This window comes from Pinus tabuliformis, chromosome 8, assembly GCF_031772625.1.
Source record: "Pinus tabuliformis cultivar Carrire ecotype Pingquan chromosome 8, CPIR1, whole genome shotgun sequence".
Taxonomy (NCBI): Eukaryota; Viridiplantae; Streptophyta; class Pinopsida; order Pinales; family Pinaceae; genus Pinus; species Pinus tabuliformis.
Window position 1 is genome coordinate 171988399 of NC_142294.1, and position 21833 is coordinate 172010231.

The 21833-nt window shown below is 37.3% G+C and overlaps 1 protein-coding gene across 2 annotated transcripts; it reads right to left on the bottom strand.

Moving 5' to 3' along the window:
- Positions 1–5759: 5759 nt before the first annotated feature.
- On the bottom strand, positions 5760–20417 carry LOC149234683 (ran-binding protein 1 homolog c-like). 2 transcript variants are annotated; one of them, XM_089461224.1, is made up of 4 exons: positions 19994–20415; positions 19100–19200; positions 6171–6263; positions 5760–5998 (listed from the first exon to the last, which is right to left on the bottom strand). In XM_089461224.1, the coding sequence occupies exons 1-3, from the start codon at positions 20167–20169 to the stop codon at positions 6196–6198; spliced, it is 345 nt and encodes a 114-aa protein (XP_089317350.1). In that variant the 5' UTR covers positions 20170–20415; the 3' UTR covers positions 5760–5998; positions 6171–6195. The 2 variants fall into 2 exon arrangements, with proteins under 2 accessions (XP_089317350.1, XP_089317351.1); XM_089461225.1 differs by lacking the exon at positions 5760–5998 and adding an exon at positions 6357–6443 and having other exon boundaries at positions 19994–20417.
- Between the last annotated feature and the right edge of the window lie 1416 nt (positions 20418–21833).

Consider the following 21833-nt stretch of genomic DNA (forward strand, 5'->3'; position numbering starts at 1 on the left):
ATTCTTATTGCCACAGACTATTTCACCAAATTGATAGAAGTCATTCCTTCTAGACTGTCCAATGATACAGTGATTATAGGATTCTTAGAAACCAACATATTGTCTAGATTTGGCTGTCCTGAAAAAAATCATAACCGATAATGCTGCTGCCTTAAAGTCCAAGAGAATGATAAATTTCTGTAACAAATACCATATCACTTTAGGCCATTCCAAAGCCTATTACCCTCAAAGTAATGGTCTAGCTGAGTCTTCCAATAAAAGCCTGATTAATATTATTAAGAAATTGTTGGAAGAGAACAAGAAAAACTGGCACAAGAAACTTACAAATGCACTATGGGCAGACAGACTTACTACAAAGAGATCTATTGGAACTAGCCCTTATGAGTTAGTCTATGGCATGGAGGCTATGTTTCCTTCATCTTTAGGAGTTCCTGTAATGAAATTGCTGCAAGAAGCTCAGGTGGAACCCAATGACATTCAAAGGAGAATAAATTAGACCATCCATTTGCAGCAGACCAGAGAAGAAGTGCACCAAAGATCCCAAGTGTTACAAGAAAAAATCAAGAAAATATTTGATAAAAGGACCAAAGCTGAAGACTTCTACCTTGGAGAGAAAGTTCTAAGGTGGGATTCCAGGGGAGAAGACAAAGGAAAGCATGGCTATGGAAAGGGCCATTTATCATCCAGACATTTCAAGGGAACAATACTTACTTTCTGAAGAGCCTGGATGGCACAGAAACAGAAGAAGGACCAGTGAATGGTCGAATGCTGAAACATTACTTTGATCCAGTTTTTTAATGTATTCTGACTCTAACATGTACATACTATATCCTTAATAATGTCATAGTTTGGATTGGATAGTAACTTGCTACAATTGAAGCCCGAAGAGAAGGCCCTAAGCTTCAAAAATGTTCTGTCATATATACAATAAAGCAACCATCAAAGGGATATTTCAAAGCATAGTCTAAGATTATTCAGAAGGCCATCTGACCTATTGTTCTTGAATTTCCACCAGGGAAAGCCATCCCCAAGTAGAGCCACTGTTATACTCCTATACCAATAGGTGTCATATTTCATGATTGACTTGTTGAGATCTGTAATATGTTCATCCTTTTCCTTATTGCAAAGGTTTTCCATATTATCAAAAAAATCAAAAAATATAAAAAATGTAAAGAGGGTATGCCCTAAAAGAAAAATCAAAGGGTAAAAAGAATAAAATGGTCAAAAAAGTGAAAGAAATGAACCCCAAATAAAGAAAGATTAGGAAAGTGTGCAAGTCTGAATGCCACTACTTGTTCATTTTCTGTAATAATCAATGTGTGCAACTTGTTAATTTATGCCACAATTGAGGAATGGCCAAACAGCTTAATCCTGGCTAGTTCATATTTCAATTTCTTGTTTTAGAGATAGAGAATAAAATATGACCAAACTGTTTAATCTTGGCAGATAAGTAGATAGGTAGAGTAAATAAAAAGGAGCTCAACAATTTAAACTGAGCCCTTGGATGTTATAAGGGCGGACTTAGGTAGGCTTACCATGAAAAGAAAAAGAAGATTGAAAATGGTTTTTCAGTCTAAGTGCACCCAAAGAAAGAAGGAAAAAATGCTAGGCCAAGTAGACAGGGTAGGTAGATGGTGTTGCAGAATGATACTTGTGATGGATTATGCTTCCAAAAATGTGTTAATCTTTATCTCTATCACCAATGCATGGTGGACATTATAAATGAAGCAGCTCAAGCAAGACAAGATTCAATAACTAACTCCCCTTCATACTTTTCCCTAAAGATGTCACTAATTTCTGCAAAGTATTAAGATTTGTTCTTAATATCCTTCATAAATCATTCATCTCATTTCATAAAAATTGCCTAAGTAAAACCCTATTTTACTTAGGAAATTGGTAAATGTTCCTCATAAAAACCCTTTTTCCATCCTAAGCCTAAGTTTATAACTTAACTCTTTTCATTTACATTTTTTTCATATTAACAATTAAACACTTATTATATAAATCCTAAATAACAGTCATTTCCCTTCCCGTATTATAAATACATAAAAACCCCCGCATCATTACATACCCCTCCCCTGGTCGAATACGAGCATAGTCACTGTATAAACATGGATTAATAAGATTATCTGGAACTTGTTAAGAACCTCCCCGCGTGCAAAGGAATTAATCAACCATTTGGGTTGATTAATAACCAAGCCCTGAACCAATCAAAATGCACCTGAAAACCATTAAAATCATTTAAAAACATGTCGGCCCCGCTGCTTAACCCTCCGCCAAGTTCAAAGCTCGTCCACCGTCCGATCTGGGCCTGACCATCCGATGGTCGGCGATCATTTCGCGACCCCCTAACCGCCAAACGTTAACGCACGATCGGCCAATGGTTTTGCCGCCGTACCAAAGCCACGCGTCGCCCATCTGTGGTGCTCGCTCCCTCCCAGCCCAAAACCGCCCAGCCGCAAAGGTGGTGCGAGCAAAACTGCTTACCATCCCCCCGCTGACGTCATCTGCTGACGTCCTCCGTCCTTTTGCTGACATCACCCACCACGTCCTCCGTCCTTTTGTTGACGTCATCCACCATGTCCTCTACCATGTCATCTGCCCTCGTGCTTCTGCTGACATCATCCGTACTGCTTGCGTCATCCTCCCGATCAAATCAAAAAATCCCGCCAAAACTTCATTTTGTCGAATAAAAGGGTAAAATGTCATTTCACAATACATTACGCCCCACGCTCTCTTGCAAAATAAAATCGACTGAGTTCAAAATTCCAGTCTCTTGACTGCCTCCTGACCAGAAAGACTACATCGACGAGCTCGCAGACTCAACCGACCTGCCATTTTACAGTTTCCTCCTCTTTTGACATAGGTACCTTTAAAAACTTTCTCAATAAATGGCTATCAATGCATCAATTGCCAGGACTTCTCAGCAATCTCCGCAGGAAGTTAGCATACCAGCCATAGAAAGGTCTAAAGGAAAGGAATTGGAAGGCGCAGAACAACCTCCAGTGTCCCAACAACAGGTGTTTATCCATAGTTGCGTTGTTACCCTTGGAAAAAGGGAAATTTTGGGCTAAATATCAGATGGAGATGAACAGGGGTCAGATCAGCATTAAAGTGTATCAGATCAGCATTAAAGAGTGGTAGGTCAGAATTAAAGAGTATCAGTTAAGACAGGCAGCCAGCGCAGAGTTACTGAAGAAGACTAGTTTTTTTCTATTTTTCTTGTAAACTATTATTACTCATCCTAGATATTATCTCACAACTGTTATGAGATATTTGTTTTACAAATTTGAGCATAAATACCCCCTCCATTGGAGTATTGAGGGTGGATTCCTAGACTCTGCTGTAATATTGAAATTTTGGAATAAAGAGCTGTTGGAATCAACTGTTGTATGGCCTACTAGATGAAGAATTGAAGCAGAGGACTTGTCACAGATTTCTTGAATCAACCTCTGGACCAATAAGTCCTCTATATCTTGTGTGTTACATTTTTCTTGTTTATTATATCATCTGTGTTTCATAATCTCAATGATAAAAAAAAGTTTAATTTCAGAATATGCTTGATTGCACTCTGTTTTCAGTCCTTATTGTTCTCTGTGTTTTCTTCAGAATTAGAATAAGCAGTGAAATCTTAATTTCTCCTATTTCCTAATTCTTTCACGCTGATTATTTGTTATAGAATACTTCACTGCTCCTTATCAGTAATCATCCAATTTCCCTCTTTAAATAGGTTGAAGGATTCTTAACTGCCCTCCACCCAATTTGAGCCCATTCCATCTGTTTCAAGTCTCTATTTTTTCCCTGTTTGAATATCTTGCTCTATGAAACCATCCACTACAACAAAACCAGCGATTTGCGCCAGATTTAGCGCCAGATTTTAGTGCATTTTTTTTGTAATTGTGATGAGCAACCTGGCGCTAAATCTGGCTCTATTGTACAATTTTTAAAGCGTCCTTTTTTGCACCTGATTTTGCATCCTTTTTCACGCTAGATTTTGCATCATTTTTTACACCAAACTATGCATCATTTTTTGCGTCAAATTTTGAACCAAGATTTATATCTTATTTTATGACAGGTTTTGCTTCTAGTTTTGTGTCATTTTTTGCATCTATTTTTCATTCTCTTTTGCTTCCTATTTTGTGTCATTCTTTGCTTCCATTTTTGCACCATCATTTGCATCAAGTTTACACTGTATTTTGAATCCAATTTAATGTCTTTTTATGCATCCATTTTGTGTCAGTTTTTGCATCTAGTCTTACGCCAGGTTTTGTATCTAGTCTTACACTAGTTTTTGCTTCTATTTTTGCACCAGCTTTGGTGCCTATCTTTGCACCATGTGTTGAATTTGATTTAGCACCAAATTTTGCATCCATTTTTGTGCCCATTTTTGCATCTTTTTTTGGACCATTTTTTACATCCACATTTACGTTTGATTTGTCTCCCTTTTTCCCATCTCATTTTGCACCATATTTTGCGTCATTTGTTTCATCCAATTTTGCATCATTTTTAACACCATTTCTTGCATCTAATGTTACATCATTTTGAGCATCCAAATTTGCATTTATATTTGCATCTTATGTTGAGTCATGTGTTGTGTCCACCTTTGCATCTTATTTTGTGTCTAATGGTACATTGAATTTAGAGCCATTTTTTACGTCTACTTTTGTATTTGTTTTTGCACCAAGTTTTGCATCCAATTTTAAGCTATTTTATGCCCCTTTTTGCACCATTTTTTTGTGTCTACTTGTGTCGAATGTTGCACCATTATTTACACAGACTTTTTCATCCAATTTTGCATTTTTTTGGTGTCTAGTTTTACATCGTTTTCACCATCCAAATTTGCATCTTTTTTTGCCTCATTTTGTGTCCACATTTGCATATAATTTTGTGTCATCATTTTTTACATCCAATATGGCATCCTTAGTTTCACCTTTTTTCAGCCCCATTTTGCATCTTGTTTTATGTCTTTTCTTACATCTTTTTTTTTTTCCTTTTTTGCACCCAAGTTTGCATCCCAAATTTACACCATTATTTGCATCATCATTTGGCATATTAATTTGTAACGTTTTTTGCTTCTTTTTAACGCTCAACTTTGCATCTTATTTTACATCTAGTTGTTGTCTTTTTTTGCATCTAATTTGGTGCCCATTTATGTGTCCTTGTTTTTGCCCAATTTGATATCCTTTTGTATGCCATGTTTTGTTCCCTTCTTTGTGTCAACTATTGCACAATTTTTCACTTCTAATTTAAAACACTTTGTATGTCAATTGTTTGCATTTTTGTATTAATTCCTAGTTTAACATCCAATTTTACTTTCAATTTTGCATCCATGGTTACATCCGCATTTGACTTCTTATATAGAGTATATTTTTCTTTACATATATGACCCCCTTTATAGATTCATAGTGAAATATATGATAGTTTCTAAATATCATTAAAGCAGATATCACAATTCAAAATCATTTGTAAAGAAATTTAAGAGAAATTGACAACATCCATCCAAAAAAATAACAATGTGTCATTAACAATTTTCAAAACATGTATAAAATAGCAACATAATACTAATAAAATCAGTATTATTTTTAATCAAAACAAGTAAAATTCAAATATGATTAACAAATCAAAATATTTCATGAATATCGTTATTCTACGATAAATTAACAACATACATAAATCAAACTCATCGTATGATTACAAAATCAAAATGTCTCATTGATATAGGGTAAATTCACAACACCCATCTAAACATAGCAATGTCATTCTACACAATAATTTCTTCATAAAAAACAATGCATGTGCATGCATAGCTACCACCACCAAGATCATCCTCATGATCATATTGACCATCCTCATTACTCTGATCCACATCATCAACACCGCAACTATCATCATCATCTCCTCCTTCACCACCATCATCCTCATCCTCATCCTCATCATCTCCTGATATATGTTGAACATAATTTGGATCATCGTCTTGGCAATCATTACCTATAGCATTCTGACAAAAAAAATCAATATTACATGTTAGTATTAATTACATAACGCAACGCATGTTTTTGTTATACAATGTTAACCATAAAATGAGGTAAGATATAATATCTAATAGTACTAAAAAATAAAATGAAAATATGTTTTAAAAGTATATTGGAAATCCAACTAAGATTACATACCATAGAGTCCATCCAAACAACAAATTCAACCCATCTCTTTTGCTGCAGCACCTCCTTTTCCAAATGATTTGGAGGTCTTCCATATTTTAGTTCCTATCAATCAGTAAATAGGGAGAAATTAGATAACAATGACTTTCTTCTAGTACAAAATTTATTAAAAAAATATCACATGTTTAATATACTTACAAAGGTTGTTATCAGTGCTTTTAAACCTTTCTAGCCACTACGATAAGTGACTTTTGTCTTGGTTAACCTCGCCTTGGATGCCTTGTCCTTAAACATAAACCAATTCAATTTATTTTCACACAAATACATGTCTAAGATACTTATAAGTATTAATACATTCTAAATAATGTTTAATGAAAAATTCAATCCCTGAATGCTCTCATTGCCGGCTTTTCTTTGTGCATCCAACTTCTCATATGATTTTACAAGTTCTTTCCATACTTTAAAAGGTATGTCAATAGGTCTTTGTTTCAGTCTTTGATCTTGAGGCATTTTTTTAATTTTTCTTGTTTGGTTAAAAATGTTGGTTAAAAAAACCGAACAAGTAATTCACATCAATGGCATGGGGACTCTATGGATATGTGTAAAAAAATGGCTATAAAGAAAACATCCAAAAAACATATGAGCTCTCCCTTTGATGGTCACTTGGGGCATATGGCTGGAAAGGAACAACTCCATTTTCGAAAATGAAGGACAATCCTTTCTCAAAGTCCTTCCTAATATTTGCTCCAAATGTCTTAAAATGAAAAACAAAATTCAAACGTCATCCTTAAACATCTCCCTTAAATATAACGTTGGACCATAAATTCTTCACTTTTATTGTTATCGACTCTGGAATGATTTTTCTATATGCAATTATATAATGAAATATGTGTGCACTAATGAAAAAACATCGAGTTTCATTTTTCATAATCACAAACAATGAAAAAAGAATCACACGTAACTAGCATCATTTTGGAAATTTTATATTTATTAAAAATCTTTAACATGTTTTCCTCCCATATCTCATAAAAAGGTGTGAAATTTTTTATATACTCTCCAATAAGCACTACAACAAAACCAGCGATTTGGAGGTTTTACACTAAGTTTTTCAACATCGAGCTTACTAGGGCTTGCACCACCTGGGTTATTAGTAAGAATCTCATGAGGTTTGCATAGCCATGATTATTAGAATCAAAATAGTAGGATTTGCACTAAAAACCAGTTTATAGAGCTTTCCTGCTGGGGAGAAAATCACAAGTTCAACTTCTGCAGTGCAGAGCACCGAGAGCTCGTAAGCTTTCTTCAGCAATCCACCTACGTTTGGAAAATGTAGCCTACCTGCTGGTGATGTTCTCAATCCTCTTCCTCTGCATCTTTCCCCTCACTATTCTCGTATGTCCTCTTTCATTTTTCCCTCCAAACAAACCCTTTCAATTTGAGAAAGCAGAACAACTCACTCGATGAGAATCCGAATCCAATTATCGCTTCTAACAATAACCCAATACGATACCAGAAGTGATTACACAAAACCTCATTGACTCTTCATTTGTTTGGAAAAGAGCCAAGCATATACTTCTGACGAGGGTTTCCGTCTCAAGTCTGGCTCGCAGGACGTCGCTTAGTCAATTGCGAGAAAAATTTTCCACCTGCCTGTCACATACGGTTTGTCACACTATATTAAAATAAGGTTGATCATACTAACAATAAGGTTGTATAGTTTAAAAGGAGGGCTCTCCTGACTGCATTTGGTTGGTTTATAGAAAAGATTGCTGGAATGTGTAATGTGAATGCTCTGCTAACTGTTTTTTAAGCATTTGGAAGTATTAAAACCCCCTAGGATAATTAATGTAAGACCTGTTAATTAATGTGTAAAGATGGCTATTGTCCTTGGGCTACCTTAGCTGTTTGTGTTTAGTGATCTGTGGTATTATGACTCCTCAAGTCACTATTAAACCATGAGAACCATGCCCAGGCAGACTAGTGTGACATTGTGGATGAGAACCAAAACTAGACTCCTATAACCTCCTTTTTCATCCTTTAAATTGCAGAATTAACTGACTGTTCTAGTAATCGTTCCTGAGCACCTGAAGATGTGCACCCTAAATAATAAGAATAATACCCTGTAACATATGAATAGTCCATCTTGTGCATGTAGGATATGCACATGAGGTCCAATAAAATCACTAACCAGAATACCAGGTGTTATTAAAGCCTCTACAGGTTGATATATATGAATGTTACAGTGTGCAGGAGTATGATTCAATTCCATACGAAAATACAAAACATCTGATAGGATTTCCTTATACCTCATAGGCAAACAACCATTGTCCCTTCTATAGATGAGCAGAATAAGTGCTTGGTTCTCTACACTAAATAAAGACAAAGTATAGTAATTATTGCTGACAAAATAGGATTTAAATCGCGGTTCAATTGCTTGACATTTCGCTGGTCACAGAATTGTAGAGTGCATAATCATAAGTGATGTTGCGAGCCTCATTACTCAAAGTCTAAGGGTCTTGCGAGCCATAATCACAGCCATGTATGGCATATCTTGTGATTATGGCATTTTATGAGGTCAATTCTTGTGAAGACATTTCAGTTTATAATAAATTTTGAACCTCAACAGAGTTTTGGCAAGACCTGGCTGAGCTAGGACATCAACAACACAACTGATATGAATGACATAATCTAGCCTCAAGAGGGAGCCTCTTTTGTTTCATCACTCTAACAATCTATGAAGTGGTGGAAAGCATAACAACTTCCCCTTGAATATGACACCTAAACTGAGTACAAATCCTAAATGATGCAGCCCTTGGTGCATGTCTCTCAAAGTATCGATATTTCAAATGTTGAAAGCTCTTGTGCCCATTTGATATGCATTCGATTGCAGTTCCCCTGAAGAAAGAATCTTATAAAGGTGAGGCCATGGCCAATATGTTAGCCATATCCATTCGAGTTGCCATTGCTTGACAACTTTAGTGTGATCAGTCCCACCATGATTCACATGGGCTTCTACTCAACACTGGCTGTTGCTATTGTAAGAGTCTTCAAGCTCGTTGAACCCATAGTATTGATAAGTGTATTCTTTGGGTCTCTAGTTTTCAAATTCTGCTTATGTTTTCCTCTCAGTATCATTATTTCAAATGCTGAAAGCTCTAATTCCCATTGCTGTGTATTTGATTGTGGTTTCCCTGAAGAAAGAAGCTTATAAAGGTGAGTCCGAGGCCAATATGTTGGCCATATCCATTGGAGTTACTATTTCAGCTTATGGGGAGGCCAAGATGAATGCATGGGAGGTGATTCTCAAGTTAAGTGCAGTTGCATGTGAGACTACCCAATTGGTTCTCATACAAATTCCACGAACATCAAAAGGGATTAAGTTGAATCCCATCACATCTTTGTTGCTCCTTGTTGCCTTGTTTTTCTCAGCACCCCCTGGGCCTTAGTAGAATACCCATTTCTGATAATCAGGGTCTCTTCCTTTGATTTGGATTACATGACATTTCTGCTTGTGCCTTGGCTCTTAATCTTGCAGTATTTCTTCTGATAGGAAAGACTTCAGCCTTGACTATGAATGTTGCTGGTCTTGTCAAGGACTGGCTGCTCATAACATAGTCTTTGTTTGTAATAAATGAAAAGGTTACAGTCATAAACTTGAGTGGGTGTGGACTGGCTTTTCTGGCTGTCTGTTACTATAATCATTTGAAACTTCAAGCTCTCAAGTCCAATGACAACCAACCAAAGTACCTCAGCAGTGCAGCTGATGCCAATGATGAAGGAGAAGGTTTGATAATGACGAGTGGGAGATTCTCAATCAGAGATTCAGAACCAGTAGAGAAAAATCAAACTCAAGCTTCAGGATTAAGTATTTAGATCATTAATATTGTCTTGTGCTAGAGATTACTGTTCTTGGATTGGCTCCTCTATGCCCAGATCTATTTGCAGGGAACAGGCCAATCATTCACAGTGAAGAAGATAATGACAAGATTAGTGTATAATGATGGACAGGATGGTGCCATGGTGCCAACCTAAATCTCAAGTAAGGAGACATCTGTTCATCAATTTTTCAAGAAGCATGGCCTGCAATTCAATTGCTCTAAGCCTATCACTTCTTCCACCTGTCAAATAAATTGTTTCCTGTTTGTTTAGTTTGACAAAAGCAACATTGAAGAAGAACGTATTTTCACTTGCACTAGGATTTGTAATTTTGTATATAATTGGACTTAAGAAAAGGATTGTTAAACATGTAAATCATAGATTGTGGAGGAGCTCTTTATGTCCAACCTTTATACCATGCAACCACAACCACTAGACATCTCATCTATCAAATCATAGACTAGGCAACCCATCAAAGGGAACAACAAAGTGAAGAAGAACCAACGACACATTTGATCAGCCACAAAAACAAATTTCCAAATATGAGAAGGTATCTATGATGCAGGAAACATGGCCCGCCCCTGCATACCAGCTGCGTTTTCATATCGAGCCACTGAAACACAACTAAAATGCTCTTGAAACACATTTCAATTCATATGAAATGTATTTTCACATGGGAAACACATTTCAATTCATATCAAACATATTTCACATGAGAAACGCATTTCAATTCATATGAAACATATTTCACATGGGAAATGCATTTCAACATCTGTACAACGTGTTTCTAAATGAAATTTGTTTGATTTTGCCTTGATTTAAATGTTGGGAACAACATTTTTTTGTTTTAATAACTAATTAGAGGATAATTATGAATTCATGAGACTTTTAGAAACTTCATACACTAGAAATATTTATTTAAGACTGGGTTTCACTCTCAATTTGCGTTAAAATGATGGCAATTAATGGTAATGTTAAAGTCTTAAAGTAAAACCTTTACTTAAATTTTTAACATTACCATTCATTGTCTTGAGATGTTTAAAAGCGGTTCCCATCTCCTCTAACTTCATATCGAGAAAGTAGAACTTCATATCCCATTCAAAATTCAACAGAGTTAACATTTTTCGAGATTTCAGGATTGGCAATTAATCAAAAGCACCAAGTGCTTTATGTACCTCAATGTTAGTGATATTGCTTATTTGACTCCTCTATCATTGCCTTAGCAAAATTGTACCCTTCCCTCAAACAAAAAATCAATGATTGGGCACACTAAGCTTTTCATACCATATTTTAAAGTTTGGATTACGTAGTTTCATCATGTTAGAATCGGCAACTAGGGCCAAACTCCACATGGGTCATCTTATTTATGACAGCTGATATTTTTCTTGGATTCCTCTCTCCGAGAGGTGTAGGAGTGATCTAAAGATCATCCAATTCTGACATGTACAAATGAAGTTATGAATTTACTTTGATTATGGACAAATTGTCAAGGTCGGCCAACAAACTTATGTAGGCTCAGAAGCCCAACAGTCACGTCTATTCATCCTCAACGTTTGCTATAAATACATGATGCCTTAGCCTCATTTGGATACACTCATCTTCACACTTCTCTCTCTCTCTCTCCTTGTTCATTGGGTACGGATTTCTAGGCATCTCTCTCTCCACACGTCTGAAATTTCAGGAAAGCAAAATTTCAAGAGGCCGAAATTTCAAGAGACAGAATTTCTGGACAGTTTGACCAAGCGTTGACAAACATGAGTTGACCTCCTTTGACTATGTTTTGTGGGGGCTATCTCTATTTGGGCAAGCCGCATTTCTAGGCACATAAATTGAGGCCAAACATTGACTTTGACCAACGTTGACTGCAGCTAGGGCTAACCACAGGTTGGTTGTTTGACCAAATTTGACTGCGCTAATTTTGGGTTCTTTTGAGGGTTGATTCATCTTGTTGTTTGGAGGCCGAAGTTGACTGAAGTTGACCAATTTATGAGGGTCAAATCTGCCCTGTTGACCAGCAATGACTTTTCTGGTTAGGTCTCTTTTGCCGCTGTCATTAATTATCAGATCTGTAAATTGTAATATCTCTCTCTCTCTCTGCTGAATTATTGAAGAATATAAGAAGAATTGATCAAGAGTTTCCCCACATTGGGGTTAAGTGATGGTGGAATATTGCTTGTCATTTATGTTTGTCATGTAAATGTTCTTGCTCATTTATTCATAATGATTTCTTTCCACATTTCATATATATATATATATATATATATATATATATATATATATATATATAGTGTGTGGAAAATAGTAGTGAGTAAGGTCTTCTTTGAATTGTGACTTAGTCAAAGAGACCACAAGCAATCCTATCTTTGACGTGCACGAGTTCCTAAAAGTTAGGTCAAGTTCCTAAAAATTAGGATGAGTTCATAAAACAGTTTAACTCGTGCGTATAGTTGGAGGCTCAATTGTTTGTCTCCTAGTGCGAATTATATTTGGAAAAGGACAAGCAAGTGAGCTTCAGTATCTAAATTGAGGCAGGATGAGTTACATGAATCAGTTAGACTCGGTTAACTAGTCAATCACAAGACCGAGATTCAAAAATAAACTTGCTAGATATACCTTATGTGAATTGCTTGTAAGAAGGACGAAGGCACAGAATTGAATCATTGTTTTGTGAGCACAAGGTTGTGAGACAAGACAATAGAGAGCACGAGTTTTGTGTGTGAGCTAGCAGAGCTAGGAAGAGTGTGAAGGAGAGGCCTATACGCAGAGTTTTGGCACAAAAAATCCTTGTTGGTGTACGCAGGAATTAGGAGTAATTCCTAGAAGATAGGACCACTATTGCGCTAGGAAATAAGAGGCTTCCAACGAAAGGAAATAGGGGCAAGCCAACGCAAAGATTTAGGAGCTAAGGACAGGGTTGTTGCAAGCAGGTTTCAGTTAAGTGTCAATAGAAAGAACAGTGTTGTTCTCTAGTGAAACAATTTTCCTTGTATTAATTCTATTTGCTCAACTTTCTCAATAAAATTCTATAGCTAGCAGAGGGTTTTCCTAGTACGGTTCCCTACAAAAATCCTGTCTTGGTGTTACAAATTAGTTTCAAAATTGTTTACTACAGCAGTTGCAAGATTTTTAAGGAAATTCTACATGGTATCGAAGCAAGGAACAGAATAAATACCAACACAAGTTGATTGGCACATCCTAGTGCAACATCATAAGGAGAATCTCCCTGAAATAGTCATAGCCCAAAGGAGCCTAGCAAAGTGGAGAAGAGGATTGGTTTTGGTTCGTTTTTCTTGTAACTAATTAGGCCAAGTTAGGCAGGAGCAAGTAGCTTGCAAGAGGAGCATTTTGGGTAGTCTTTTTGTGCATTATTTGTGGTGCAAACAACTTGCAAAACAGACCAAGTTTTTTATGTGTTGTTACAGGAGAGATTAAGCCCTAGTTTAGGGTTGGTCTATGTTCTTAAGGAGCTGGAACAACAATATATAAGAGGACAAGAGCTAACGCATAGAAGAGGAACCTGTGGAGAAATGTTTGTAAAGTTTTGAGGCAACAAACTATGGGTTGACGTAGGTGCAAGATGCCCTAATCAGAGGGTCGAAAACTTCAGGTAATTGCACAGGGGTGTGACCTAGAGAAGCAGAAGAAGTCTCTATTGGTTAAGGTATGTTGAATGTTATTCTCAAGTTGATGTTCTACTAAGTGGATGAGGTCCCATTGGACAATTGTGTGGGCAGCTTAAGTGTACAGGTTGGAGGGTTGTTAGAAGTTGCCCTATTGTGCCCTAAGTACAGCCTCTTGTGAAGGACTACTAAGCTATTAGTGGGCAGGTGTTGGAGAGCTCTCTGGGAAAGCAGGACGGCGTACCAAGGTTTGAGAGCAGATAACTGTTTAGAGGGAGCATCAAACTTCGTTTCATGGAAAGGGAGGATCATGATAGTTTTGAAGGATAATGGGGTGGGAGAATTTGTGAAGCAGGCTATACCACCACTACAAGATCCCCAACAGTTGACCCAACATACTAAGAATGATATCAAGGCAAGGACGATTATTCTAGAAGGGGTCAGAGATCATATATTTCCTCATATCCATGAGAAGAAGACAGCTTATGAGATGTTCAAAACTATTTTAGATCTATATCAGAGTACCAGCGATACCAAGAAGCTTGCTCTTAAGGAGAAGCTAAGGAGTATCTAGGTGAACAAGGATGAGTCCATTGTCACGTATTTGTCAAAATTCACTCATGAGTATACCAGAGCATGACCTTGTGAGTTTTGCTCTTCTACGACTTCACAAGTCTTGGTATGGGTTCCAGGATGTTGTCAATGACAGAGATAATTTTCCTAGTTGGGAAATGCTATTGACTGACTACGTTCAGGAAGATATCCGAAGAAGGACCAAAAATGGTAGATCGATGAAGACAGAGGACAAGGAGAACTTTTCCATAACAAGCAAGAGTAGCAAGACCAAGGGCACGGAGGGCCAAGGAGTGGTCGAGTCTAGTCAAAAGGGCAAGTAAAAGGATCTAAGAAAGGTCAAGTGCTTCCATTGCCATGAGTTTGGACACTATGCCAGTAAGTGTCCTAAGCGAAAGAACGAGTCCAGTGAGGATCATGTAGCTACATCAGCAAAGCTAGATGCATTTTTTGCCCAGTTCGAGAAATATTTATCATTGATTGCTTGCATGCCAAGCTCAGCAGACATTAGTGTATGGTATATTGATTCGGTAGCATCCTTCCACATGACATCCTTCCACATGACCAAAAAAAAAGAAAAATTTTAGACACCTGAAGGAGAAGGACGTGTAGTTTCAAATCGAGAGGAATTGGTACTCTCAGTTTTCAGAGGGAGTCAAGTAATCCCCTCCATCTCAGAGATGTCTTTTATGTTCCAAGATTAAAGCAGAATCTTGTTTGGATAACTACCCTTGAGGACAAGGATTATGATGTCATTTTTAGCAAAGGTAAGGCTTACCTCCAGCACTTAGCTTTTGGATGTAAGAAGCAGATAGGTGTGAGGATGAAAAATCACTACAAGTTCTAGGTAGAGACAAGTGCAACCTTGAGCAGCAAGGCAAGGAGAGCTCAGAGTAGAGAATTGATGGTTGAGGAGAGCAAAACCCAAAGGGAGTCCTTAGAGCAAGAGCAGATTAGAGTACCTAAGAAAAGCTACTCAAGAGTCAAGATGGAGCCTCAGCCAATATGTCTGTTTAAGTCTAAGGAGCCCTTAGAGCAAGAGCAGATTAGAGTACCTGAGAAGAAGCTACTCAAGATGGAGCCTCAGCCAATATCTCAGTTTAAGTCTAAGGAGTCCTTAGAGCAAGAGCAGATTAGAGTACCTGAGAAGAAGCTACTCAAGATGAAGCCTCAGCCAGTATCTCAATTTGAGTATAAGCTAGTTGGCAGTTGGGCCAACCAACAAGATGATGAGGAGCATAGCCGAAGGCAAGTCGAGGCAGCGACTCAAGCAATGAATCCTAGAATAGGGAGAGTTTGAGCCAAGTGGGCAAAGGATTTGTTTAAGGGAGATCAAGGGAGAGTTGGATCTTCCAATATCACCTTCAACCAAAGGAAGCAGCCACAAAGGTACACAGGGTGCATGGCCCTTATGACTGAAGTGATAGACTCGCAGAGCATGGTGGGAAAGAAAAGGTCTTATCAGGTTCCGCAAAAGAAGGCAAAGTCTTCTAGTTCAGCGGAAGAAGCTGCAACAACGGAGAACGTGGTAGTATTGGAGATAGATCCAAGTGGACGAGGTTCTTCCAAAAGCACCTTTCTCGCTAAGAGGGAATGTTGAAAATAGAAGCGAGTAAGGTCTTCTTTGACTTGTTCCTTAGTCAGAGAGACCACAAGCACTCATGTCTTTAGCATGCATGAGTTCCTAAAAGTTAGGACGAGTTCCTAAAAATTAGGTCGAGTTCATGAAGCAGTTTAACTCATGTGTATAGTTGGAGGCTCAGTTGTTTGTCTCCTAGTGCGAGTTATCTTTGGCAAAGGACAAGCAAGTGAGCTTCAGTTTCTAAATTGAGGCAAGACGAATTACATGAGTCAGTTAGACTCAGTTAACTAGTCAATCACAAGACCGAGTTCAAAAAATAAACTTGCCAAATTTAGTTGATGTGAATTGCTTATAAGGAGGACGAAGGCACAAAAATGGATCACTATTTTGTGAGCACAACATTGTGTTGAGAATATAGTACCAAGGAAGTGTTTCCTAGGAATTTATCCTTTTGGCCTAGGAATACACATTAATATCCTTTTCTCTAAGTGAAATTATGTGTTTATTAATGTCAAGGAGCTAAAGAAGCTTTTATGAGTTGTGTACCTTGTAATTCTAATTTATTAAAGTCACATGGGTTATTAAAGTGACTTTGTGTAAAGTACTAAGTCCACTTTATGTTAATAAGGTAACCTTTATATTTTAAAACTCACTTTATGAGCGACAAAGTGACCATGGTACTAAAACATTAAAAGGTTAAGTGAGGGGTCATCATGAGAAAGGGGTCTAATGGGAGCTTGATCTCAACTATAGATCTCATTAGCTGAGATTTAATCTCAGCCCTTGATCTTTAGCCTTTAGGGTTAGGTTTCCCTCTCAAAAGAAAAACAGAAGTTAAAGGAAATGAATGATTCTTCATTATTCTTCTCAAAGGAAAGAGGAGGGTGTAGGGAAGCTTGAGAGGAGATCGAGACAGCTAAAGGAGGAGGTTGTGTTCCAAGGTGAACTCAAATCAGAGCAGAACGCAACCATGTTGTGGAGCTTGCATTTGGAGGCAGCAAGGAAGAGCTCCTTCATTCAATCCTCTTGAGAACTATTGAGGAGAGGAAAGGAGATAGGAGGAAGAGAATTTTTGTGAAGAAATTCTACAGCAAGAACTAGGAACAAGACCACAGTTAATCAAATCCCTAGAAGGCCGAGTTAAAGCTAAAAAGGGAGCACGAAATTTTGGAAGACTGTCACAGCCAGTGGTTGCGCACAGGTCAAAGGCTTATTAGGAGTCAAGTTTGGTTACTCCTCACCGTAGGCAAGTGTTTTAGCAGCATATTTCTCTGCCAGCGTATTTATGTGGGACAGTGAGATTCTTGGGCCAAGACCAGCAAAAATCTCAAGCCTGGTTTTAGTGGTATATCAATGATATTTAGAGAGCTGTTTTGGAGTGTATTTGCTCAAATTCCAGGGAGGTTAAACGCTGATAAAAAAACCTGTGCATATTTGTTGTGATGAACCCAAGTTTCAAGGAACCTGTGACTGTCAGTGTGGCTTGAATTCCTAAGAAGAAGGAGCATTTCAGAGGACTGTAATTTCAACATGAACATTTGTTGAAGACAGTTCAGAACTCAGTTTGAGAATGGGATTTCAGTGATGCTTCGTCAAAGAAACAAAATAAAATCCTCCTAGAAGAACTGGTTTTCCCCGCTGCGGGGTTTTTCTAGGATCATGTTGACAAAAAACAGTGTAAAATTCATGTGTGTGCTTGCCTTATTTTTTCTCTTATCAGCTGAAAGTGAAATGTAGAGTACCTCTATGTTGTTTCAAGTTAAATGCAGAAAATGATAAAATGATGTGTATATCAGTCATATGCTATTGATGGGTTTTGGGCATTAAACCTTGCAAGAATTTGAAACTGGGTGGGCTACAACATGAGCAGACATTAATTTTTTACAGGTTGTGAGACCAAACAATAGAGTGCGAGTTTTGTGTGTGAGCTGGCAGAGCTAGGAAGAGCGTGAAGGAGAGGCCTCTGCACAGAGTTTTGGCAGAGAAAATCCATGCTAGTGTGCGCTAGAAATCAGGAGTAATTCCTAGAAGATAGGGCCACTATTGCACTAGAAAATAGAGGCTTCCAGCACAAGGAAACAGGGGCAGGACAGCACAAGGATTTAGGAGCTAAGGACAGGGTTGTTGCAAGCAGTTTTCAGCTAAGTGTCAGCAGAAAGAACAACCTTGTTCTGTAGTGAAACAATTTTCCTTGTAATTAATTTTATTTGCTCAACTTTGTCAATAAAAATCTACAGCTAGTAGAGGGTTTTCCATGTAGGGTTCCATAGAAAAATCCTGTGTTATTGTATTGTATGAATGTGTTTTTAACTCTTTTTTATTTCGCTGCAAAAGAGTAGAGAAACTCTGTGTCTTGGTGTCACAAATTAGTTTCAGAATTGTTCTCTACAGCAGTTGCAGAATTTTCAAAGAAATTCTACAAAAAGGTGCTAATGGTTCCCTATAATGCTAAATCTGGGCACATTGATCCATCATGATAAGAGGAAGCTGGTTCAAAAGAAAAAAGTCTGGAAGTAAGGTTGCCCTCAGGTGCAAAATCATATTATAGCAAAGCAAGAGGTTACAAAATAAGAAAACTCAACCAAGTGAGACTATCAGATAAAGCATGAAAGGAAACTGTTTGAGGAAACTGATCGGCCCGATGTTCTTGCGCAATGTTAATTTTCTCTGTTTTGTTTTGCTTCCACCAAGTAAATACATGTAAGTGAGCGTTTATGATATCACAATATAGCCAGCATTGTTTCTCATATTCTACTCAGAAGCACCTTACAATCCTAGTTTCAGGATATGTGCATTAATTTAAAAATAAAATCAAAAAAATCCTTTGCAAACGACAAAAGCATTACCTCATTGAAGAAGTGTCTAAAGAACAAATTAAACATAACTGCAATTCATCAAACGCAACTTTGTCTTGAAAAATGTGTCTTCGGGTACAGATTATCTTGTCTAGAATTACCATTAATTGTTGTCGACCAGAGAAATATCTGCCTCCGATCCATTCATCTGCACCTCAAGATAGCTATTTTGATTGCAATGCTGTTGTTTATAGCCCTTTGGAGGAAACTTTGGAATTTTGTGAAGTAAAGACAAATATGATAATGTGCATTGTTTTATTTGGTCAAATGAACCTATCTCCGTTAGATACGAAACATTATACATTTTGAATGTTATATTGGAAAAGTCTAACATGTTATTTCTATTCTATGCTTGCTGATATAAGAGCAATAAGCCCTCATAATCCTGACTCAAAAGAACAGAGAAAACAGAAATTTGTGAAAAGACTGAAATACCATGCCACAAATGCACCACTGTGATTGCTAAGAAATGCATCCAGATCTCTCTTTGCCTGATCCTGTTGCTTTCCATGACAGACAAGTACAGCAACATACTCCTGCAAGTGGAAATTCAATCCCATTTATCAGTTCATCAAGCTTCATCCCCACTATTCCGATGGAAAGACAAAAAGCATGACTGGATGAAGGAAAGTGTATTTAATTTAAAATAGAAAGGGAGCTTATATTGCTTGTGTATATGATCAACGCTCGCTGAAAGAATGACAAACCCTCAATTCTAAACCCTAAGATAAACCTAAAGCTCCCGTGGTTTGAATTCAGAACTTGTTGTTTCCGGAATTCCCTGTTTTTCCGATTACAGAACATTGCGAAGGAGTTCAACAGTATTGAGAGCAGAAAAGACAAAGCAAACTTGATGATTCAGTATGTGTTCATATCTCAGGAAGTTCCATAAAGGTACTATCAATATTCGGGTAAATTTTCTCTGGTGTTCAGAATTTCATGCAATATCTTGCGAAGAATCCAAAATATAACGAATTCGCCATCAAAGCGCATCAAATCCCACCAAAAATACACAGAAAAGCAAAACCCTAATTACCCGATAAAACAAACCATAGCCCGCTAAATGCATCTACCATAGAGTTTCTTCAGCACCCCATTGAAATGACAAATCTGATCATCATCAACAGGCGAACAAAACATCGAGAACCCGATAAAAACAGATCTTACTAAAAAGGAGAAAAATTAGAAGTAAATAACTGCCCAAATGCATCTTCCTTATAGTCAAGGTCCCATTTATGTGCACAGGAAAAGGGCCACCGAAGAGGCCATGAAAACAACTTTCAATTGAGAAAACAAAATCATGAAATAGCCATGGATTAAGAAATTTACATGTCAAGAAGGACATCCTCCTCTTCTTCGCCCGTGGTGACAGTAACCTCCTCAAGCTTAACAATGGGTGCAACCTGAGCTCCAGTGTCCTCTTCCTTTCCGGCATCATCCTCGTTCTCTCTCGAATCGTCATCTACTACCCGTGTAAGAACAGGATCCTCCTGAGTTCCAGCCATCCCAATACCAGATAGTGCACAGAGGGAGGGCTCGAATGAAATCGATGGATCCAAAATATGCCAGAAACTCGCCCAATATCAGACACGAATGCGAAACCCCGAGGATTTTGGACAAAGGATTTAACTGTGCAAAAATGCTTTGAAGGCAAAGGGCAAAGAGGTCGACGGAGAGAAAACACTCTATATAAGGGTTTTTGAGGTCGATGGAGAGAAAACACTCTATATAAGGGTTTTGAAGAGGGAAGGCCGGTAGCTGTTAAAGATTGAGAGTAAAAGTAGCATCGTTAAAGATAATATAATAAATTATTACAGGGATGGTTGGGGGGTTTCAAAGGGAGAGAAGGCCATGGAATAACCCCTAAATCATCTCCAACATGAGAGGCCTAGTTCATTCATGTTGGGACCAGAGGTTGTTGTGCGTTTTTTGTTTTCGCAATTTTGAACTCTTTCCTCGGTGATATATTATTGTGTTTATTGTAATAATAATGGGATGGGGTTGAGGGGTTTGTAAATGAGATAAATATGGAAAAGTAATTAGAAATATTGGTTTTAAATTATTATAATAAGTATTGTTGTGGTTGATCCATGATAAGTTGTAGGGTAGTTGGTTTGTATGGGGTTTAGTTGTTACGAGGTCTTAAGTTCAAATTTCATGGGGAGGGGTTGAGAATGGAAGTCATTTTGGGGGCATCAAAACTATTCTAAGGGCATCTTCCACTGAGCTTTACACAATCCTCGATGTTGAGGATGAAAATAATATGAATATGCCAAGCTCACTCTACAGCCTAGTATGGTTACAGCCATGTTTGTCCATCATTCCAAGGGGCATCTTCCACTGAGCTTTACACAATCCTCAATGTTGAGGATGAAAATAATATGAATATGCCAAGCTCACTCTACAGCCTAGTATGGTTACAACGATGTTTGTCCATCATCAAAGTTGAAATTTTGCTAGTGTCGGCCAAAATAAATTAAAAAAAAAAAAAAAAAAAAAAAAAAAAAAATACAAAACATTTAAATAATGTTTGCTCATAAAAAATAATTGCCAATGAAGAAATTGGATCCCTCTCCGCTCATATTATATCTATATTTAAGATGGGTCTATGCTAGTGGATAACACAAAAATCACAAAGTGAAGAAGAGTTTAATTTCAAGTCAAAGCAAAACTTTGGGACTAGCGCAATTCATCTAACTTCTATTGAAATGCGGTATTTATACGTGTAATGTGATATATATATATATATATATATATATATATATATATATATATGTAATTGCTATTATGTTGTTAAATGGTTGTTTAATTAATGTTGGTTATTCGATGGCAAGATGGTTTTGTAACTCTTAATGATGTAATTGTTCATCTTCTTGGTTGTAGTGTGCCATGTTGTTGACATACAAATATTGTAATGGAGCCAAAAAATAATGACAGTAAAGCATAGTAGGAAGTTATAAGTTTATCCTCCTGGAAAAGCAAAATTGTGGAGTTAAAGAACCACTTCTAGGAAATCAATTTCCATCACATCCATAGGGAGCTAAATACAACTGTAGATTCTCTCTAAAAAAGAATTATTTGTCTGGAGACAGGTTACATATATTATGATGAATTAGTTGGCAACCCAGTTCAAAGTTCTCATTCGATGCCCATATACTAATATGGATCA

What these genes read in the sequence shown, in the direction of transcription:
- LOC149234683 (XM_089461224.1), bottom strand. Translation starts at nt 20,169, where the DNA reads ATGGCTGGAACTCAGGAGGATCCTGTTCTTACACGGGTAGTAGATGAC. An exon ending in GAGGATGTCCTTCTTGACAT is followed by an intron (nt 19,201 to 19,993) that starts GTAAATTTCTTA and finishes TTCCACTTGCAG; the next exon opens with GAGTATGTTGCTGTACTTGT. An exon ending in AGTGGTGCATTTGTGGCATG is followed by an intron (nt 6,264 to 19,099) that starts GTATTTCAGTCT and finishes ACTGATTGATAG; the next exon opens with GAACTAAAATATGGAAGACC.